The sequence below is a fragment of the Felis catus genome, chromosome D4, assembly GCF_018350175.1.
Source record: "Felis catus isolate Fca126 chromosome D4, F.catus_Fca126_mat1.0, whole genome shotgun sequence".
Classification (NCBI taxonomy): Eukaryota; Metazoa; Chordata; class Mammalia; order Carnivora; family Felidae; genus Felis; species Felis catus.
The window spans coordinates 72,245,299-72,263,309 of NC_058380.1; the positions used below are offsets into that span (position 1 = coordinate 72,245,299).

Sequence of the window (18,011 nt, forward strand, 5' to 3'; positions counted from 1 at the left end):
TTTCTGCTTCAGTAATGTGAGGGAGCAACTCTGGGCAAAACCAGACATTACTTCCTCTGTGCCCCCATAGTACCTGCAAATACCTCAGTTACACGTTATGCACCGTATTATTATTGATTCTGTCTATTGCCCCCACTGAACTGAGAGACACGGTTTCTGCGCTTAACATGTATTTAATCTAGAAGAAGAGTTATACCCTATATCTGTATAATAAAAATATAAGGGCATATATAATAAATGTCATAAAGTAAATTTAAATAATAGTTAACATCTCACAGATGCTTGTTGTGAGTCAGGTATTGTGCTGGTTCCCCATAACCCACTTATTTTCACAACAAACCCATGATATAGGTATTACTACTCCCATTTTTACAGTTAAAGCAACTTAGGCACATAAAGGTTTAAGTAATTTGCCCAAAGGCATACAAAGAGTAAGAGATCTGAGATTTGAGTTGGATAGTCTGACTCCAGAGTGTGCCAAACTATTACACATACTTCTCTGGAGCAGAGTATAGAAATTCAGAAAGAAAATTTATTTTCAGCTGGAGAGACTATAGAAGAAGGGGGGATGGGAATATTAGGAACTAAATAAAAAAGGGGCGGGGGTTCCACGTAGAAGAGCGAGCATGAGCAAAGATATGGGGGTGGAAAAGTTAGCACTTGAGAATTTATTCTAGATTAGTGCTGCAATTTGTTCAATGATAATGGTGGCCAGTTAAATCCAAATCTCTCAACACCTTTCCCAAAATATTCTTCAGATCAACAAGAACAAACAAATCAACATAAAACCAGTGCTGTCATACTAACCAGAAGACAGAGAATATAAGAAACTTTAAGTTGCCTTTTAATAGAAGAATAAATGCCAAATTCCAGCAAAGCTATCTCTCAACCTCCCACAAGTCACTGTAGAAAGTAGGGGGCTCTGAAAGAGTAGGGAAAAGAGAAGAGGGAAATGAGGGGCCTGAACGTGAGCTAGATTCACTCCCAGAAGGAGAAATTCCATCTTCAGTGTGAAAATACTGAAAGGAAAATCTGGTGTACCACAGGACTGTCTACAAGCAAAGGGTGAAAGTCTAGGACACTTCAGGTAGTGGCATGAAAAAGGCATTGCTTCTGGGAAAGAAGATGATTCAGTGGAAAGAACTGGTGTCCTGGGGAGACGAAGCAGTGATGAGAAAAAGCAAGGGGGGAATGTAAGATCCTACAAGACAAAAGAGAACCCCAAAACAAAACAACATATAACTCATCCCCACACTCACCAAAAAAACAACAAAAATATCCTTTAAAGAAACTGCACTTCATTCAGTAACAGAAGAGGGCACTCTTAACCTAGAAATATTATTAACCATTCTAAACTACCAATGTTATATAATTAATATACAAAAGCAGTGTTCATTTAGAAAAGAAAAGAAAGATAAGAATGTGATAATCAAAATATTTCAGCTTATGCAAAACTACAATTTTTAAATTACCCCCAAACTAGAATTAAAAAAAAAACCCTGTGACACAATTAATTGAAATAAATATCCTCAAATAAGCACTATGGGTCAGAAACTCAAAAACTAAGAACAGAAATAGACACAAAGCAGGCAGAAAATGAGACAAAAGTGACTGAATTCAGGAAACAAGCAAAAGGAAAAGACAAATCTGTATCAGAAATAAAGCTAAAATGTCGTCAGACCCAAAGAAGGATTAGAATAAAAAATTAATAAGGGGCATTGAAGAAATACAGGAAACCAACCAAAAAGAAAAAAAAATGATATTAAAAAGAAGTAGCAAGGAGCAAAATTCAAGTGGTTGAAACAGAATATAAGCAGAGATCCAACATATGTATAATTGAAGTCTCTAAAATAAAAAGAATGTTAAAGCAGAATATTTAAAACTATAATCCAGGATAAGTTTACAAAAATCAAAAGATCTGAATATAAATACTGAAAGGTCCCACTCTATACCTGAGAAAGCTCATCCAGAACAATCAAATCTAAGACTTAGCCAAATAAAATTATTACACCTTAAAGATAAAGAGGGGCACCTGCATGGCTCAGTTGGTTGAGCGTCCGACTTCAGCTCAGGTCATGATCTCACAGTCCGTGAGTTTGAGCTCTGTGTCAGGTTCTGTGCTGACAGCTCAGAGCCTGGAGCCTGTTTCAGATTCTGTGTTTCCCTCTCTCTGCCCTTTCCCTGCTCATGCTCTGTCTCTCTCTGTTTCTCAAAAATGAATAAACGTTAAAAATAAAAAATTTAAAAAAAAAAAGATAAAGAAAAACTCCTCAGCATCTTCACTCAAGGAAGTAAATAAGATCCAAAGGCAACAGAATTAAGTGGCATCAGACTTCTCAAAAGCTACATAAAAAGCAAGGCAACCAAAGAACTGAACTTTACGAAAACTCAAATCAAGAAATGTGAACCAAGAATTTTATATCCAGCCAAAACTATCAAGTATCAAGGCCATAGAGAGTTTTAAAATGTTGGGGTGCCTGGGTGGTGCAGTTGGTTAAGCGTCCGACTTCAGCCAGGTCACGATCTTGCGGTCCGTGAGTTTGAGCCCCGCGTCGGGCTCTGGGCTGATGGCTCAGAGCCTGGAGCCTGCTTCCGATTCTGTGTCTCCCTCTCTCTCTCTGCCCCTCCCCCATTCATGCTCTGTCTCTCTCTGTCCCAAAAATAAATAAACGTTCAAAAAAAAATTAAAAAATAAATAAATAAAATGTATATACATATAGGGGTGCCTGGGTGGCTCAGTCGGTTAAGTGTCTGACTTCGGCTCAGGTCGCGATCTCGTGGTTTGTGGGTTCAAGCCGTGCGTTGGGCTCTGCACTGACAGTGCACACTCACACACTCTCTCAAAATAAATAAAAATAATAAAAATAAAGTTTATATACATATAATATTCCATATACACAAGATCTAACTATATGCTGGGTACCAGAGGGACACCTAAAACCAAGTGATTCAGAAAGACTAAATATAACATGATGGACAATAGTATAGCAGACAAATGGAAACCGTTAGAAAGTCGGGGTTGCAATCCTCACATAAGTAGAGTTCAAGTAAATAAAAAGAGTTAAATATGACAAAGAACACTTTTTAATGCAAAAAACCACAATTCACAATGAAGATAAAATGCAACCACCTTTATAAAGTAAAAGAAAGCATAAGAAGGAATATAATAAATACGAAAGCAGAAATTAATGATGCAGTTGAGCATGGGTCAACAACTTCAGAGCTTTACACCCAGCGCTGAGCCTGGGGCTTGAACTCACAACCCTGAGATCAAGACCTGAGCTGAGATCAAGAGTCAGACGCGTCGGACGCTTGACTGACTGAGCCACCCACGTACCCCTAGCAACTTGTTTCTATAGAGGGTCAGATTGTTAACTGTCTTTGTAAAAAGCTTCTGGTCCAGTTCTGTCACAACTACTCAACTCTGTCTTTGTACCATAAAAGCAGCCATAGACATTATGTAAATAAAAGGCTCGGCCTTTTGTGTCCAATAAAATTTTATTATAGAAACAGGCAACAGGCGAGATGTGGCCCACAGGCTATAAAGAAAACAGATCTAATTAATAAAACAAAACCTTGGCTTTTTTAAAATAAGAGACCAACTGCCAGCTAACTTAATCTACAAAAAAAGGAAGAAAATACAAATAGAGGGAGAAACACTCATTGAAACAGAAGAAAATTCAAACGGTTAAATGAAACTACTTTGCAGACCACTCTGCAAATAAATTTAAAAAGAGAGAAAATGGGCACTTCCTAGGAAAATACAGTTTTCTAAAACTGACCCCATTAGATGTAAAAAGTTTAAACAGACCATTTTCCATAAGCAAAAAACTGAGACAGTTATCAAGGAACTACCCCCATGGAAAAGCCCCATGCCTGGACGGTTTCGAGGGGAAATTGTACCTAACCATCCGAGACCAGATAGTCCAAATGCTATGTGAATTGTAACAAAGAAGGAAACCCTTCAAATAATGAAGGGCATAATGATGAAGGAAATCTTTCAAATTCTTTTTATGAAGCAAAGAAAATACTAATGCCTAAACCTGATAAAGATGGTACAAAATAGAGAGAAAACTATAAACCAGTATCACTCACGAATACTGGCGCAAAAATGCTGAAGAAAATATTAGTGGAAACAATTCAACACCACAGAAGAAACAAATACACCATAACCAAGTAGGATTTATTTCAGGAAGAGAGAATTGGGGTGGGGAGGGGTGTAGGGGGGCTATGAGACAGAGAGAGGGAGAGAGAGAGAGAAATTTGAAGTCATACCAAAATTTAAAAGTTAAAGGAAATGAAATAAAAAAGAATATACTGTAGTTAGCTTTCCTTTGCATTGTATTAATGGACATTTTAGACTAAGGAGTAAGCGATCTTTTCTCTGATTTCAGCCTAGGAGACAGCAGTCTTGAAGTCTGTGTATACATGATTAGAATATGGAAGTCCTGGGGCGCCTGGGTGGCTCAGTTGGTTAAGCGGCCGACTTCGGCTCAGGTCATGATCTTGCGGTCCGTGAGTTCGAGCCCCGCGTTGGGCTCTGTGCTGACAGCTCAGAGCCTGGAGCCTGTTTCAGATTCTGTGTCTCCCTCTCTCTGACCCTTCCCCGTTCATGCTCTGTCTCTCTCTGTCTCAAAAATAAATAAATGTTAAAAAAAATTAAAAAAAAAAAAAGAATATGGAAGTCCTGAAAAGAGTAAGATGAACCCACTGCCTCCAAAGCCATTGAGGACCCATTTAGTGAAGCACTCCAATGTTAAATAACCTATTCATCTTTATTTACCCCATGGGTATGATACCACCAAGCTGGATCTACAATGTCATTATATTATTTTACAATGAAACAACCATTGGGGCACCTGGGTGGCTCAGTCAGTTAAGTGTCTGACTTCAGCTCAGGTCATGATCTCACGGTTTGGGAGTTTGAGCCCTACATCGGGCTATGCGTTGACGGTGCGGACCCTGTTTGGGATTTTCCTTCTCTCTCTCTCTCTCTCTCTCTCTCTCTCTCTCTGTCCCTACCCATTCGAGCACTGTATCTCAAAAAAAAAAAAAAAGAAGAAGAAGAAGAAGACAGGAAAGGAAAGGAAAGGAAAGGAAAGGAAAGGAAAGGAAAGGAAAGGAAAGGAAAGGAAAGGAAAGGACAGAACACTATTTACTTTCCCCATTTTTGGCATATTGCAAATGATCGGGTATTCTGTTCAAAATACACGCCAGTTTTTGGCTTGACCAGCTGCCAAGTATGAGCTTCTCAGGCTGATGGTTTACAAAAGAGGCAGAAAGACTTCAGACATAACTCTCCTACCAGAGAATACTGTTATAATATTTATCATTTTGAAGGAAACTGTCAGAAACAATGTTAAATTTTTTTACCTTTTGTTTGGACTTCAATTCTGTAAATAGGAATCAGTTATGGGGGAAGTTTTATAAGGTCAACACAGATCTCAAATTATGTGTGCTGTTAGAAAACTTAAATCATAAACCACCTTAACAGGGGCGCCTGGGTGACTCAGTCAGTTGAGCATCCGACTCTTGATTTCTGCTCAGGTCATGATCCCAGGGTCATGGGATTGAGACCCGCATCAGGCTCCATCAGGCTGAGCATGGAGCCTGCTTGAGATTCTCTCTCTCTCCCTCTGCCCCTCACCCCTCTCCACTGATCATGCTTTCTCTCTCTAAAATAAATAAATAAGATTTTAAAGATAAAATAAGCCACCTTAACAGTCATGGTTTTCTACCAGGCAATAGAGGGAAGACTATACTGTTTCCCTCTTTTTGTTTTTTAGAAAATGTACCAACAGTATTTTAGAAGTAACTGAGTGCATGCACTCCTCTGCTAAAGAGAACAACAACAACAATAACAGCAACAAAAAGAAATATGTTATTCAGGGACACCTGGGTGGCTCAGTCGGTTAAGCGTCCGGGTTCGGCTCAAGTCATGATCTCGCAGTTTGTGAGTTCGAGCCCCGTGTCAGGCTCATGCTGCCAGCTCAGAGCTTGGAGCCTGCTTCAGATTCTGTGTCTCCCTCCCTCCCTCTCTCTCTTTGCCCTTCCCCCACTTATACTGTCTTTCTCTCCTTCAAAAATAAACATTAAAAAAAAAATCTCTTATTCATAAACATTATAGTTTTTAAAACACTAATTAGGAGCAGTCTAAATGGACAGTTGGCTTTGCAAGGGAAATAGTGTCAGAAAGAATGGCTAAGCATCAACTATTTTGAAAACAAAATTACTATTTTTATAACTGTTCTATAAACAGTGGTATCATCTTATCATCCTTTAGTTTTCCTTGATGTACATTCTGCATTTTATCTTAGAAGGAACAAGAAGATATAAATCTGTTCAAAGTGGGGAGTTTTACAGTCACTTTGTTGAAATTTTTCTTAAGGCAAATTTGGTATCTGGTTACACCTACCCTGAAATTTGCAGGCTAAAAGTATGTGATCATATTATGTAGAGAGAAATTTGGGGAGTTCAATCACTCATTCAACTGTGCAGGGCAAATGCAAACAATTCCCTTGGTTCAGCTCCACGGGCTCAATCTTCTACCAGAGCTGGGCAGCCTTCTGTTCAGGCACAGACCCCTGTGATTCAACCCAGAACCACTGCCTCCTCAGTACTGATGAGAGAGAACAGTCTGAAGCTCAGTGACACCTACCATGTATCAGATCTGCGTTGAGAAAAACAATATTTAGGACACATGGACTCCAGTCATTCCTCCTCATAATCTAAAATAATCTAATCCTCCCCTGAATCAAGCCAGATCATCAGAGCACAGGCACTTTTAAGGCATCTTTCCTTGTCCACTCCACACTGAACTGTGCTTTCCTGTAATATGAGCCATGCTGACGAGCAATAAAAGAAACAGCCTCATAAAATCCTCTTAAAATGCTGCTTGTACATTTCACTACTTACGAAACCCCCTAGAATTGGAATTCCCATCTGATCACATTGTTGAAAAAAATTGTACGTCTCCCGAGAAACACAGCCTTGTTGTTACCTGAAGGACAATGTAATGGCTCCCTTTCTGATTGGATGGGTCGAAAACTAAACCTAAATTTATGAGCCACGAATGAACAAATAGGTTGTAAGGATATGGATTAGTCCAACCTTATTCCTACATACTTTGTTATGCCCCTGACTTTGTTTTCATTCTTCTTTAGCTTACATATCTAACTCATTTTATTTTCTATACCCAGGCAGGTCACTTAAAGTTTTTCCTAGAAAACCAAGATGGGATATAAGTAATACTCTTTTGTTTAAAAAATTCTATGTTTAAAAAAATTTTTTTAATGTTTATTTTTGAGAACGAGAGACAGAATGCAAGCAGGGGAGGGGCATAGAGAGAGGGAGACACAGAATCTGAAGCAGGTTCCAGGCTCTGAGCTGTTAGCACAGAGCCTGACATGGGGCTTGAACTCACGAACCGTGAGACTATGACCTGAGCCAAAGTCAGATGCTTACTGACTGAGCCACCTAGGCGCCCCATAAAAAATTCTATGTTTAATATTAATGTAATAAATCACAAAGGAAAAGATCAATAGTACTGACTGCATAAAATCTAAAACTTTTATATGTCAAAAACACCATAAACAAAATTAAAAGAAACTATAAAACAAGAAAAATGTTTGACACAAATAATAATGAAATTCTTACTATACGAATAAGTTGTTTGTATCAATAAGAATACAAAATTGGATAAATTAAATAATAATGGTAAATAAATTGTTCAAGAAATTTGGATGTTGAGGGGCACCCGGTGGCTCAGTCAGTTGAGCATCCAACTCTTGATTTCAGCTCAGGTCATGATCTCAGAGTCATGGAACTCTGAGCCTTTCTCTCTCTCCCTTTGCCCCTCTCCCTCACTTACAATCTGTCTCTCTCTCTCTCCAAAATTATTATTTTTTTTTAATGTTCATTTATTTTTGAGAGAGTGAGAGAGAGAGAGAAAGAGCGCACAAGTGGAGGAGGGGCAGAGAGAGAAAAGGAGACACAGAATCTGAAGCAGGATCCAGGCTCCCAGCTGTCAGCACGGAGCCCGACGTGGGGTTCAAACCCAGGAACCGCAAGATGATGACCTGAGCTGAAGTCAGATGAGCCACTTAAGAGCCCCTCTCTTTCTCCAAAATTGAAAGAAAGAAAGAAAGAAAGAAAGAAAGAAAGAAAGAAAGAAAGAAAGAAAGAAAGAAAGAAAGAAAGAAAGAAAGAAAGAAATTAAATGTTGAAATAAATGAATTTGAAGGAACCTAAAATTGCTTTCCTAACATAGACTCCTAGAACTAGAATAGAACTTCCCTGTTCAACCCTCTAACATTGCAGACATCAATAACTTTGCTCAAGTGTATTAAAGGTTGCTATTTACCTGTCTTCCATTTCCACAAAAGGAAAGACAATTGTGGTCTGTCTCCACTCTCTACTCACTAATCCTCAAGGATGGAACAATAAATATGTAATCTCACTGGTAAGACACTACCATTCTTTGGGTCCCATTTCCTAGTGGGTGGAGTTCATATATCACAGGTCACAGCCCAAACAAGACGCAGATTCTTGGTTTCTGGGACCTGCCTGTTCTCAGGTGCAAGGGGCACATACATCTCCAGTCTCCAAGAGGCAACTAACCAGACTTCACCCATTGCCCTTAGCTCGGGCTAAGCCAGGGGAGGGTCCTTTGCAGATCCAATTGCCCATACTCCTGGAGGAAACAGGAGTAGGAAGCTCCATTTGGCCACATACCTAAGCCTCATTCTCTAATATAACTTTTACTGGAAACTCTGTGTTGGAGGTAGTTATCTGGGAATTGGCCCAGGCAATGAAGTTGATATTTCTTATTTGTCATTCTATGGAAAGAAGGGGTAAGATTCAGTCTCTCCCAACTGCAAAATGTAGATACACTGACTGGACCCTGAGTTTATATAAAGACAAGAGCTATCACGGGGAGCAAAGTACCATGGGGGAAAATGGAGACTTTCAAGTCTCTGTAGCTGAAACTGCAGGAATAGAGGAGGTAGATACTCAATTATGAGGAAAACTTCACAAACCAGGAAAAACTTCAACACGAGTTCTTAGGCATGAGCACACTGAGTTATCTTTGGCTACTTTTTTTTTTCCTTTCTATCATTTTATCACATCTTTACATTCAAGAAAGGGCCTTTAAATTACCCAGGAGTAGCTAAGGTCTATACAGTCAGAGCAGTGCTACTCACAATGTGGACTAGGAGCACCAACGAGGCCTGGGAGCCTGCCAGAAACGAAAATCTGATGTCCCCAACTCCAGATCTACTGAATCTGAACCTCTAGGGTACAGCCCAGGCACCTGTGTTTTAATAAGTTCTTTAGTTATTCTTATGTTATCACAGAGACTCAGACTGGGGATTCTACAGCAATGATTTTTCTTGCATTAAAGTAGATAAAATCCAGTGGGATCATTACAAACTCCAGTGCCAAGAAGGAATCATAAAAGATATAGGCCTAGAATCCTCTGTTTCTAGAAATGAGATTTGCCAAGTCTCAAAAAAAAAAAAAAAAAAAAAAAAAAAGGAATGAAATCAGTTTACAAAACAGATTTTGTTCTTACACACAAGACAAGATTAGGAGAGCAAGAAGTAAAGTGAAGGAAATCACATCAAGGTGAAGAAAATTTGAAATCCTGTTGGTCCAGCTAGAAAAAATATGATAAGGATGAGGAAATGCATCCAAATGTAACTGTTCTAAAGAGCCTAGAAAAGATGGGGATATTTACTAGGTTGGGGATAGTGGCTCAAGATCATCAAGGATAAGAGAGGGACTCCTTTGGCAGACAGAAGAAAATGACACCTGCCCCAACAGGTGCCCAGATTGGGGTATCATTCTATCAAGAGGGGTCTTCTTAGCATTTTAAATAGGGAAGGCAGGGTCAGCATTAATGGGAAACTCCTCAATAACTAGAATTGTGATGCTATGTAGTTAGAGAAAATGTGGACATCCTGGGGCACCTGGGTGGCTCAGTCAGTTAAGCATCTGACTCTTGATTTTGGCTCAGGTCATGATATCATGGTTTGTGAGAATGAGCCCCATGTCAAGCTCTGTGCTGGCAGCATAGACATTGTTTGGGATTCTCTCTCTCCCTCTCTTTCTGTCCCTTCCCAACTCATGTGTGCACATGTGTTCTCTCTCTCAAAATAAATACTAAATAAACTTTAAAAAAATAGAAAATGTGGACATATATAAGAAGAGAATGACTAGGGGCACCTGGGTGGCTCAGTTGGTTAAGTGTCCAACTTCAGCTCAGGTCATGAACTCACAGTTCGTGAGTTCGAGTCCCACGTTGGGCTCTGTACTGACAGCTCAGAGCCTGGAGCCTGCTTCAGATTCTGTGTCTCCCTCTCTCTCTGCCCCTCCCCAGCTTCCTCTCTCTCTCTGTCTCTCTCTCTCTCAAAAATAAAAAAATATTCAAAAAAAATTTTTTTAAAAAGAAGAGAATGACTAGAAAAATCAGTGAATTTTTCATGCACTATTAAATTAGTTTGAAGTAGCATTGTTCATGTAGCTGGAACAGCAGGTATAGCATAGGCTCTACGGACACCTGCCTGGGCAGTGCAAGGAATTAGAACTTGAGGAAGAAGGAACAGAAAAACAGGTGCATTAGGGAGGATCCAGGGAGAAAGACAGTTGATCAGACCCAGGCCTGGGTTATAGGTTGCACTGAACAGAAATATGTACCTCCTAATGACATTAAAGGTGAGCAGGATTTATTTGAGCACGGGATGATGCTGGCAGATCCAGAACTCTCTGGCATCATTCTCTCTCGATGGAGACTTCACTGGCCAAATCCAAAGTAGTATGTCAGTAGAACAAAAATCTAAACGTGAAAACAGAAGGCAACTATAGGGAAGGAAAGTACTAACAACTAGCAAAAGGAATTGGCCAGACCTGGGGATAGAGAAGTGGGAAAAAGCAGGTTGAAAGCCTACAGTGGGCATCATCAGAGGGAACTGATGCTGGAGGCTTACCCCCTGCAGAAAAGGAACTGGTGGCCGGAAGGGCTGCTGCAGTGCCCATTAAGGAAGCACAGGCGGCTGAGTCTTTAAAAAGTCAGTTCTAAGGAAAGGTGGGGCCTGGGTGAACACCACTAACCTAGTGCACTTCCTGGACCTCATTAGACCAGTGAAAGCACAAGTTCCAGAAACTCAAAGCAGCTCAAGGATCAGCTGAGGATAATTCTCCAGGCGACAAATGCAAAAACTCCTAACCACGAAGCAGCACTCAGAGGCAAGGCATTCAGTAATACGAACCCCAGGAGCTCAGAACTAAAACGATTCTCAAGATCTTTCTGGGGAGAGAGAAATTGAGAGAAAAGGGCAGGAAACTGCAACGGTGAAGGAGGCATGCAAGACAGTGCAATTCATTTGAAGACTTTCCTACTATTCCTCCCACTATTCCTTAGGGTACCCTGCCCACAAAGCAAGGAGGATCCTTCACTAGAGATAAAGATCTTCAGCGATGGATAGAAACAGGGCCTGAAGGAGAAATGAAAATGAAAAGGTGCTAAATACTTGAGGTGGGCACCAAGAAAGACCTGGAGCCACCGTGGCAAAGTTCTAAAATTTTCCACAGAAGAGGATTTCCCTCCCCACAAAAACATATGGCAAGACTACTGTCAGACAGAATCCAAGTAACTTTATGAGAAGAGACCATTTCCCAAACTAAGTTCAAATTCACAAGTGGTGGACTCCAAATTGCTTGGGAACCTATAGAGGCTGAAAGGTCACGTGCTAGATTATACTTACCAATGGTAATTTGGGATCCACCTTGTAAGGAGAAGGTAACAATGGACTTACTTTCTGAATTTGACACCATGGGACTCTGATTATATTCAGGCTACAGTTTAGACCTCACCTCTTACCACTTTCTCCAGCTCACCCTGCTCCAGCCATATTAGCTTCCTTGATGTTCCTAGAACATGTCAAGGACATGCCTCTCTCAAGACTTTGTCACTTGGCGTCCTCCTTATGCATGGCTTACTCCCTCACTTCCTCCAGATCTGTGCTTAAATGTCACTTTATAATAGAGGCCTTCCCTGACCATTCATTGTCAGTCCCTTTGTCATGCTTTATTCTTCATTTTAACACTAAGCCCCACTTAACATCTGATTTATTTCCTTACTTGTTTATCTCTCGCTATCCTGACCTCCTGACTCCCACTCCATGACAGCTGGGACTGTTTTATCGCTGCTATGATGTCAGCTATTAGAACCTGCCTGACACATAGTAGGTAAGAAATAAACATGCATTAAATGAATGCATTTATGCATCATTGGAAGTTTTTGTTCACGGTCCAAGCTTGGCAAAAAGCAAGGTGGGTCTGGACTGACTATGCACTGGGTTCATAGAGCATAACTGTGTTTTTTTCTTTTGAATAACTAAATACTTAGTGAGAAACAGTGGAATTTCTGATTAAGAATGAGGGCCCTGGAGCCAGACTGCTGTGTTCAAATCACTAGGTTTGTGATCTTGGACAAATTGTTTAACTTCTCTGAGCCTCATGATCTTTGTCTATGAAATGGGAATAATGGGGTGCCTGGATGGCTCAGTCAGTTAAGCATCCAACTGTTGAGCTTGGCTCAGGTCATGATCTCACGGTTAGTGGGATTGAGCCCTGCATCAGGCTCTGTGCTGTCACCACCGGAGCCTGCTTGGGATTCTCTCTCTCCCTCTCCCTCTGCCCCTTCCTCACTCTCTAGCTCTCTCTCTCTCTCTCAAAATAAATACATTAAAAAAAATTTTTTTTAATGGAGGTACAGTTCACACAACATGAAATTAACCACTTTCAAGTGTACAATTTAGTGACATTTAGTAAGTTCACAATGTTAGGCAACCATCACATAATTCTGCTTTTCTTCCCTCAGAACAATGTTTAGTCTGGGAGAGAAGTATCAGGAAGGTAGGAGCAGGATCTACCCTATTCAACTGCATTCCTTCAAAGGTGGCAGCCTCTCCACCCATCAATTTGTTAAACCCAATGGATTCAAGAACAAAACAATTCTGTGACCCTCCCCACTAGTGAGAGCTGTGCAGTTGACACAGCTGGCCTTTATCTGGCTTCCTCACAAGGCCACATGGCCCTTCCCTAAGAAGCCTGACCTTCATTAGGCCACTGCTCTCTATGTCGGGTTCATATGCTCATACACAGTCTAGTCATAAGGCCTCTTTGTCCAGGCTCACATTCATGATCTCCTGGAATTTGGTTCTAGTTGTCCATATGGTCTACCCTTGGAGCTCAGCTATCTTCAAGTTTGGGTAAAAGACAGTAGACCTTACAGGTATTTTCAATCCATCACTGTCAGAGAGCCCTAAATAACACAGTCCATTCCTGATCTGTACCCTCTAGGAGCCAGAACCCCTGTGGGAAAGGAGTAGGTGGTAAGATTCAGGCACTCTGAAGCCCAGAAAAAGTTGGTGGTCATTAGAAACAGAACCCAAGTCTCTTGCCTCCCAGACGAGCATTCCCAACATTGTGTAATTCACATATTTCTCTTGTCCTGAGCCACAAAACAGAAAGACACACACACCCACCTGCTGGTGCAGTTGTCATTGTTATTTGCACTGAGTGCTGCTCAGAAGATCCCAGTAGAGTGATATTCACTGTGTAATCCGCTGCTGGGTACAGGTCTAAACACACTACTGGAGCTTGTTCCCTCGTTGTGAAGTTAAATGATGCGGCATGATAAAAATTATTCAGATACCACCTCTGACCCAGAACTTTAAACTGTCATGAGATTAAAATAAAGCGTTGCATTAAATTTCCTGTTGGCTTGCAGATATCTAGACTATAAGCAAAATGGAGATAAAGCAAGAAGTTCATTCTATTAGTCTTCACCCACTTAGAATCATTTTTAATACCATAGCGAGCTAAACCAGGATGGACTTTACAAAGCTACCTTACCTATCCTATTCAACGTCCCCCTCAACCAGCTATACGGCAGAGCTTAAAATGCATAACTGCATCTCACATGAACAAAACATAGGCTACCCTAAGGTAATCCATTGATATCCTCCCAGGTAAAGAAGATTGCACTGGAGGGGCACCTGGGTGGCTCAGTCAATCGAGTGTCTGACTTCAGCTCAAGTCATTATCTGACAGTGGGTTTGTGGGTTCAAGCCCCTCATTGGACTCCATGCTCAGAACCTGCTTGGGATTCTCTCTCTCTCCCTCTGTCTCTGCCCCAATCCCGCTCATGCTTTCTCTCTCAAAATGAATGAATAAACTTAAAAACATTTTTAAAAATACTTTAAAATTAAAAAAAAAATACTTTACAAGACTGCACTGGAGCTATTGGGCAAAATTCTTTTATTTTCATTCATAAAGAATCCATCGACAAGCTTCACAAAGTAGAACTTTTTAACTTTATGAGGACTCCTCCAAATTATGCATTCAAAGCAACTGTTCAATGGTCCTTCACTTGGTCCTTCCTATTAGAGCTCTGATAAAAGAGTGTTTGGTTCATGGATTCATCATGCACGCTGTTAACCCAATAATACCCTACCCACTGCCAACCCAAGATGCATGTATAATATAGGGATTTAAGAGGAAAAAAATATGTGAAGGTCCCAGAAGTAATATGATAAACCCTTGATCAATCAGTGTGCTACAGCTGGACATCTTTGTGTTTAGTATTTCCTTTGATGCTCATGTCACTGGCTATACCACCCCCCATCCCTCCTCATTCCTTGCCAATCTTCCATAGTCATCCAAGACCCTGACACCAGGCGCTTTGGGAGATTCCTCTCTCCTCAATTCCTACCATTATCTTTGGTAACTTAAAGATCCTTATAAATAAGCCATCAAAACTTGGCCTCAGAGTTCCTTGAGCTCAATGTTATAAAGTTCCTTCACTCCACATTAGCTACTCATATCCATGGACACATCCCAGCCTGTGTCACGCTGAGTTGCTCCAAGATCTCACAAGCCCCTATCTTTCTGAACCACTTGCCCATTATTCCTCATCTCTCTCGAGAGAGATTTCTTCCCCCAAGATTTCCTCACTCAAGATCTTCTACCAATATTCTACCACCCCAGTCCTCGTCTTCCCCAACTCTCTCAGGTACCACTGTCTATCACTTCAATTATTCTCTTGTCCAGTACCCTCAATTCCCTTGCCCCTTGGTTCTCAATTCTACCCATTCTAGAAAATGCAAAACACAGTGGGTCAATCCAGACACTTGACTTCACCAGTTCTACATTCAGGCTGCTGCCATCTGCTGGAGAAGACCTCACAACTATGGAGGTTGCATTTCTACACAGTCTCATCCTAAACTCCACGTGGTTTAGTCTACAGACAAAAAATTACTTTCTGGTTACAAATTTGAATCACACTGCATGCATGATTCTATACTGAAGTTATTTTATTTAAAAATATATTGTAGGGACGCCTGGGTGGCTCAGTCGGTTGGGCATCCGACTTCAGCTCAGGTCATGATCTCATGGTCCGTGAGTTCAAGCCCCACCTTGGGCTCTGTGCTGTCAGTTCAGAGCCTGGAGCTTGCTTTGGATTCTGTGTGTGTGTGTCTCTCTCTCTCTGCTCCTCCCCCACTCACACTCTATCAAAAAATTAATAAATGGTAAAAAAAAAAAATTTTTTTTTAACATATATTGTAAAGACTGTCATTAATTTGTTCTCTAAATAGATATACAGAGCATACAGCATTGGGTATACAATGGCAAATAAGATAAGGTCCTAACCTCAAGGAACTCACAGATGAGTATCTAGGCAAACAAAATACCCAGGGAGGGGGCACCTGGGTGGCTCAGTCAGTTGAATATCTTTTCTCTTGACTCTGGCTCAGGTCATGATCTCAGGGTTTGTGAGTTCAAGCCCCACATCAGGCTCTATCTGCACTGACAGTGAAGTCTGCTTGGGATTCTCTCTCTCTCTCTCTCTCTCTCTCTCTCCCTCTCCCTCTCTCCCTCTCTCCCTCTCTCCCTCTCTCCCTCTCAAATAAATAAACATTTAAAAAGAACTTTTTTAAACACTGAGGGAGAAATGCTATAATACATGAGGCTGTAGGAGCACTCAGGAGGAACACCTCATCCTCCTCTTTAGGGATGGGGAAAAGCTTCCCTATCTTAATTATGGACCAGAGGAGAAATTAGCATTAACCAAGTGAGTTAGGGGGTAGGAAAAACTATTCAGAGATCAGGAACAGCATTTGGGACAGGAAGTCAGTGAAGGTGTCCCACCAGGGTTGCTGACTGAGCTGAGCCTTGAGGATAAATAGGAGGCAGCCAGGTAGGATAAGGGAAGGAAGGACACTGCTGGTAGGAGGGTCACATACATGAAGACACAATGCAAAAGAACACAAGAAGCTAATCAGGGAGTACGGGGCTTAGAGCTTATAGAACCAATGAGGCCTGAAGAAACCGATTTAGGACTTACCATCATGGAGACAGTGAAGGAAATAAAGAGATTGGATAAGATGGCTCAAAGTGGGGTACAGAATGACCAGAGAATGGGCAAGGAACAACCTTGAGGGTAATCAGATTTAAGGGACAGGCAGAGGAAAGGAATCCTGGGAGGGAGAGACTGAGAGGGTCTCCAGTAGCAAATGCTGTCCAGTGTGAGGCAGAACCTATTTCATGTCTGCATAGTGGTCTATCAGATGAATGTATGATTCTCTACTTAACCAAATCCCTACTGATGAACATTTAAGTTGTTTCCAATTTCCCCTATTATAAATAAAGCTTCAGAGAACAGCGTAATCTTTCTGTATATGTCTGCATAATTAATTACAGTCCATTTCCAAAAATTTACTGATAGATGCTAACAAATAACTATTCTGGAAAAGTCATGACAGTTTCAGTGGCCAGCAGCTGTGGAGAACAGTATTCTATGTTCAAAGAAGAATCATGGTGTCTCATGGCTTAATTTGTTTTTCTTTTTTGGCTTACACTAACAGGTGTTCATTTGCATTTTTATAATACATATATATTCTATACTGTCTTTGCAAACTGCCTTTATTGGGTGGGGGGTTGGTTTGGGGTTTTTTTGTTGTTGTTGTTTTGAGAGAGAGAGAGAGTGCATGAGCAGGGTAGAGGGGCAGTGAGAGAGAGAGAGAGAGAGAGAGAGAGAGAGAGAGAGAGAATGAATCTCAAGCAGGCCCCTCGCTCAGTGTGGAGCCCAACTCAGGGCTCAATCCCACGACCCTGGGATCATGACCTGAAACAAAATCAGGAGTCGGAAGCTCAACCGACTGAGCCACCCAGGAGGCCCTACACTGATTTTTTGACATCATCTGTATCTTAAATTAATGTTAATTTTATTTAGGTACTTGAATATGTTTCTAGCCCCTGTATTCTTCCTAATATAAAAATATGAATATTTTGTTCACCAGTTTAAAATCCTTCAGTGACTCCACAGAGACATCAAAATAAGATCCAAACTCCAAATTACAGGGCTGTTCACGATCTAGCCACTGCTTAGGTTTTTGCCTCATCTCTTGCTATTCTCCCTTGCTTTCTTTGTTCCCTAAGAGAACCATGTTCCCTAAAACTCAATATGCTACTCTACTTGCCCACAGTGTCCTTCTTCACCTTTATCCCACATCATTGTGGGTTAAAAAAAAATGTTTAAAAACAGGGGGGTTGTTGCCTGGGTGGCTCAGTCGGTCAAGCATCTGACTTGGGCTCAGGTCATGATCTCACAGTTCGTGAATTCGAGCCCCGCATTGGGCTCTGTCCTGACAGCTCTGAGCCTGGAGCCTGCATCAGATTCTGTGTCTCCTCCCTCTCTGCCCCTCCCCCGCTCATGCTTACTCACTCGTTCTCTCTCTCTCAAAAATAAATATTAAAAAAAAACAAAAAAAACCACTTTACCTTAGTGTGACTTGAAAGTTACCTTAGTGTGACTGATACATTATATGGTTTTGGTAAATGGCTAATGAATTAGTTAACTTTAATTTAATACTTAGTCTACTCTGCCAAATGACTTGCTAGGCACTAAAAATGACATAAAATAAAAACTCTCAGTTCCTACCTGA

At 40.9% G+C, this 18,011-nt stretch overlaps 1 protein-coding gene across 17 annotated transcripts in view; it reads right to left on the reverse strand.

Moving 5' to 3' along the window:
- Window positions 1–18,011, reverse strand: part of SUSD1 (sushi domain containing 1) — a 282,880-nt gene that overhangs the window by 194,311 nt on the left and 70,558 nt on the right. For all 17 annotated transcript variants that reach the window (XM_045043333.1, XM_045043335.1, XM_045043334.1 and 14 more), the window contains one exon: window positions 13,551–13,743. In XM_045043333.1, coding sequence (XP_044899268.1) covers window positions 13,551–13,743 — 193 coding nt within the window. The remainder of the gene's footprint in view (window positions 1–13,550; window positions 13,744–18,011) is intronic.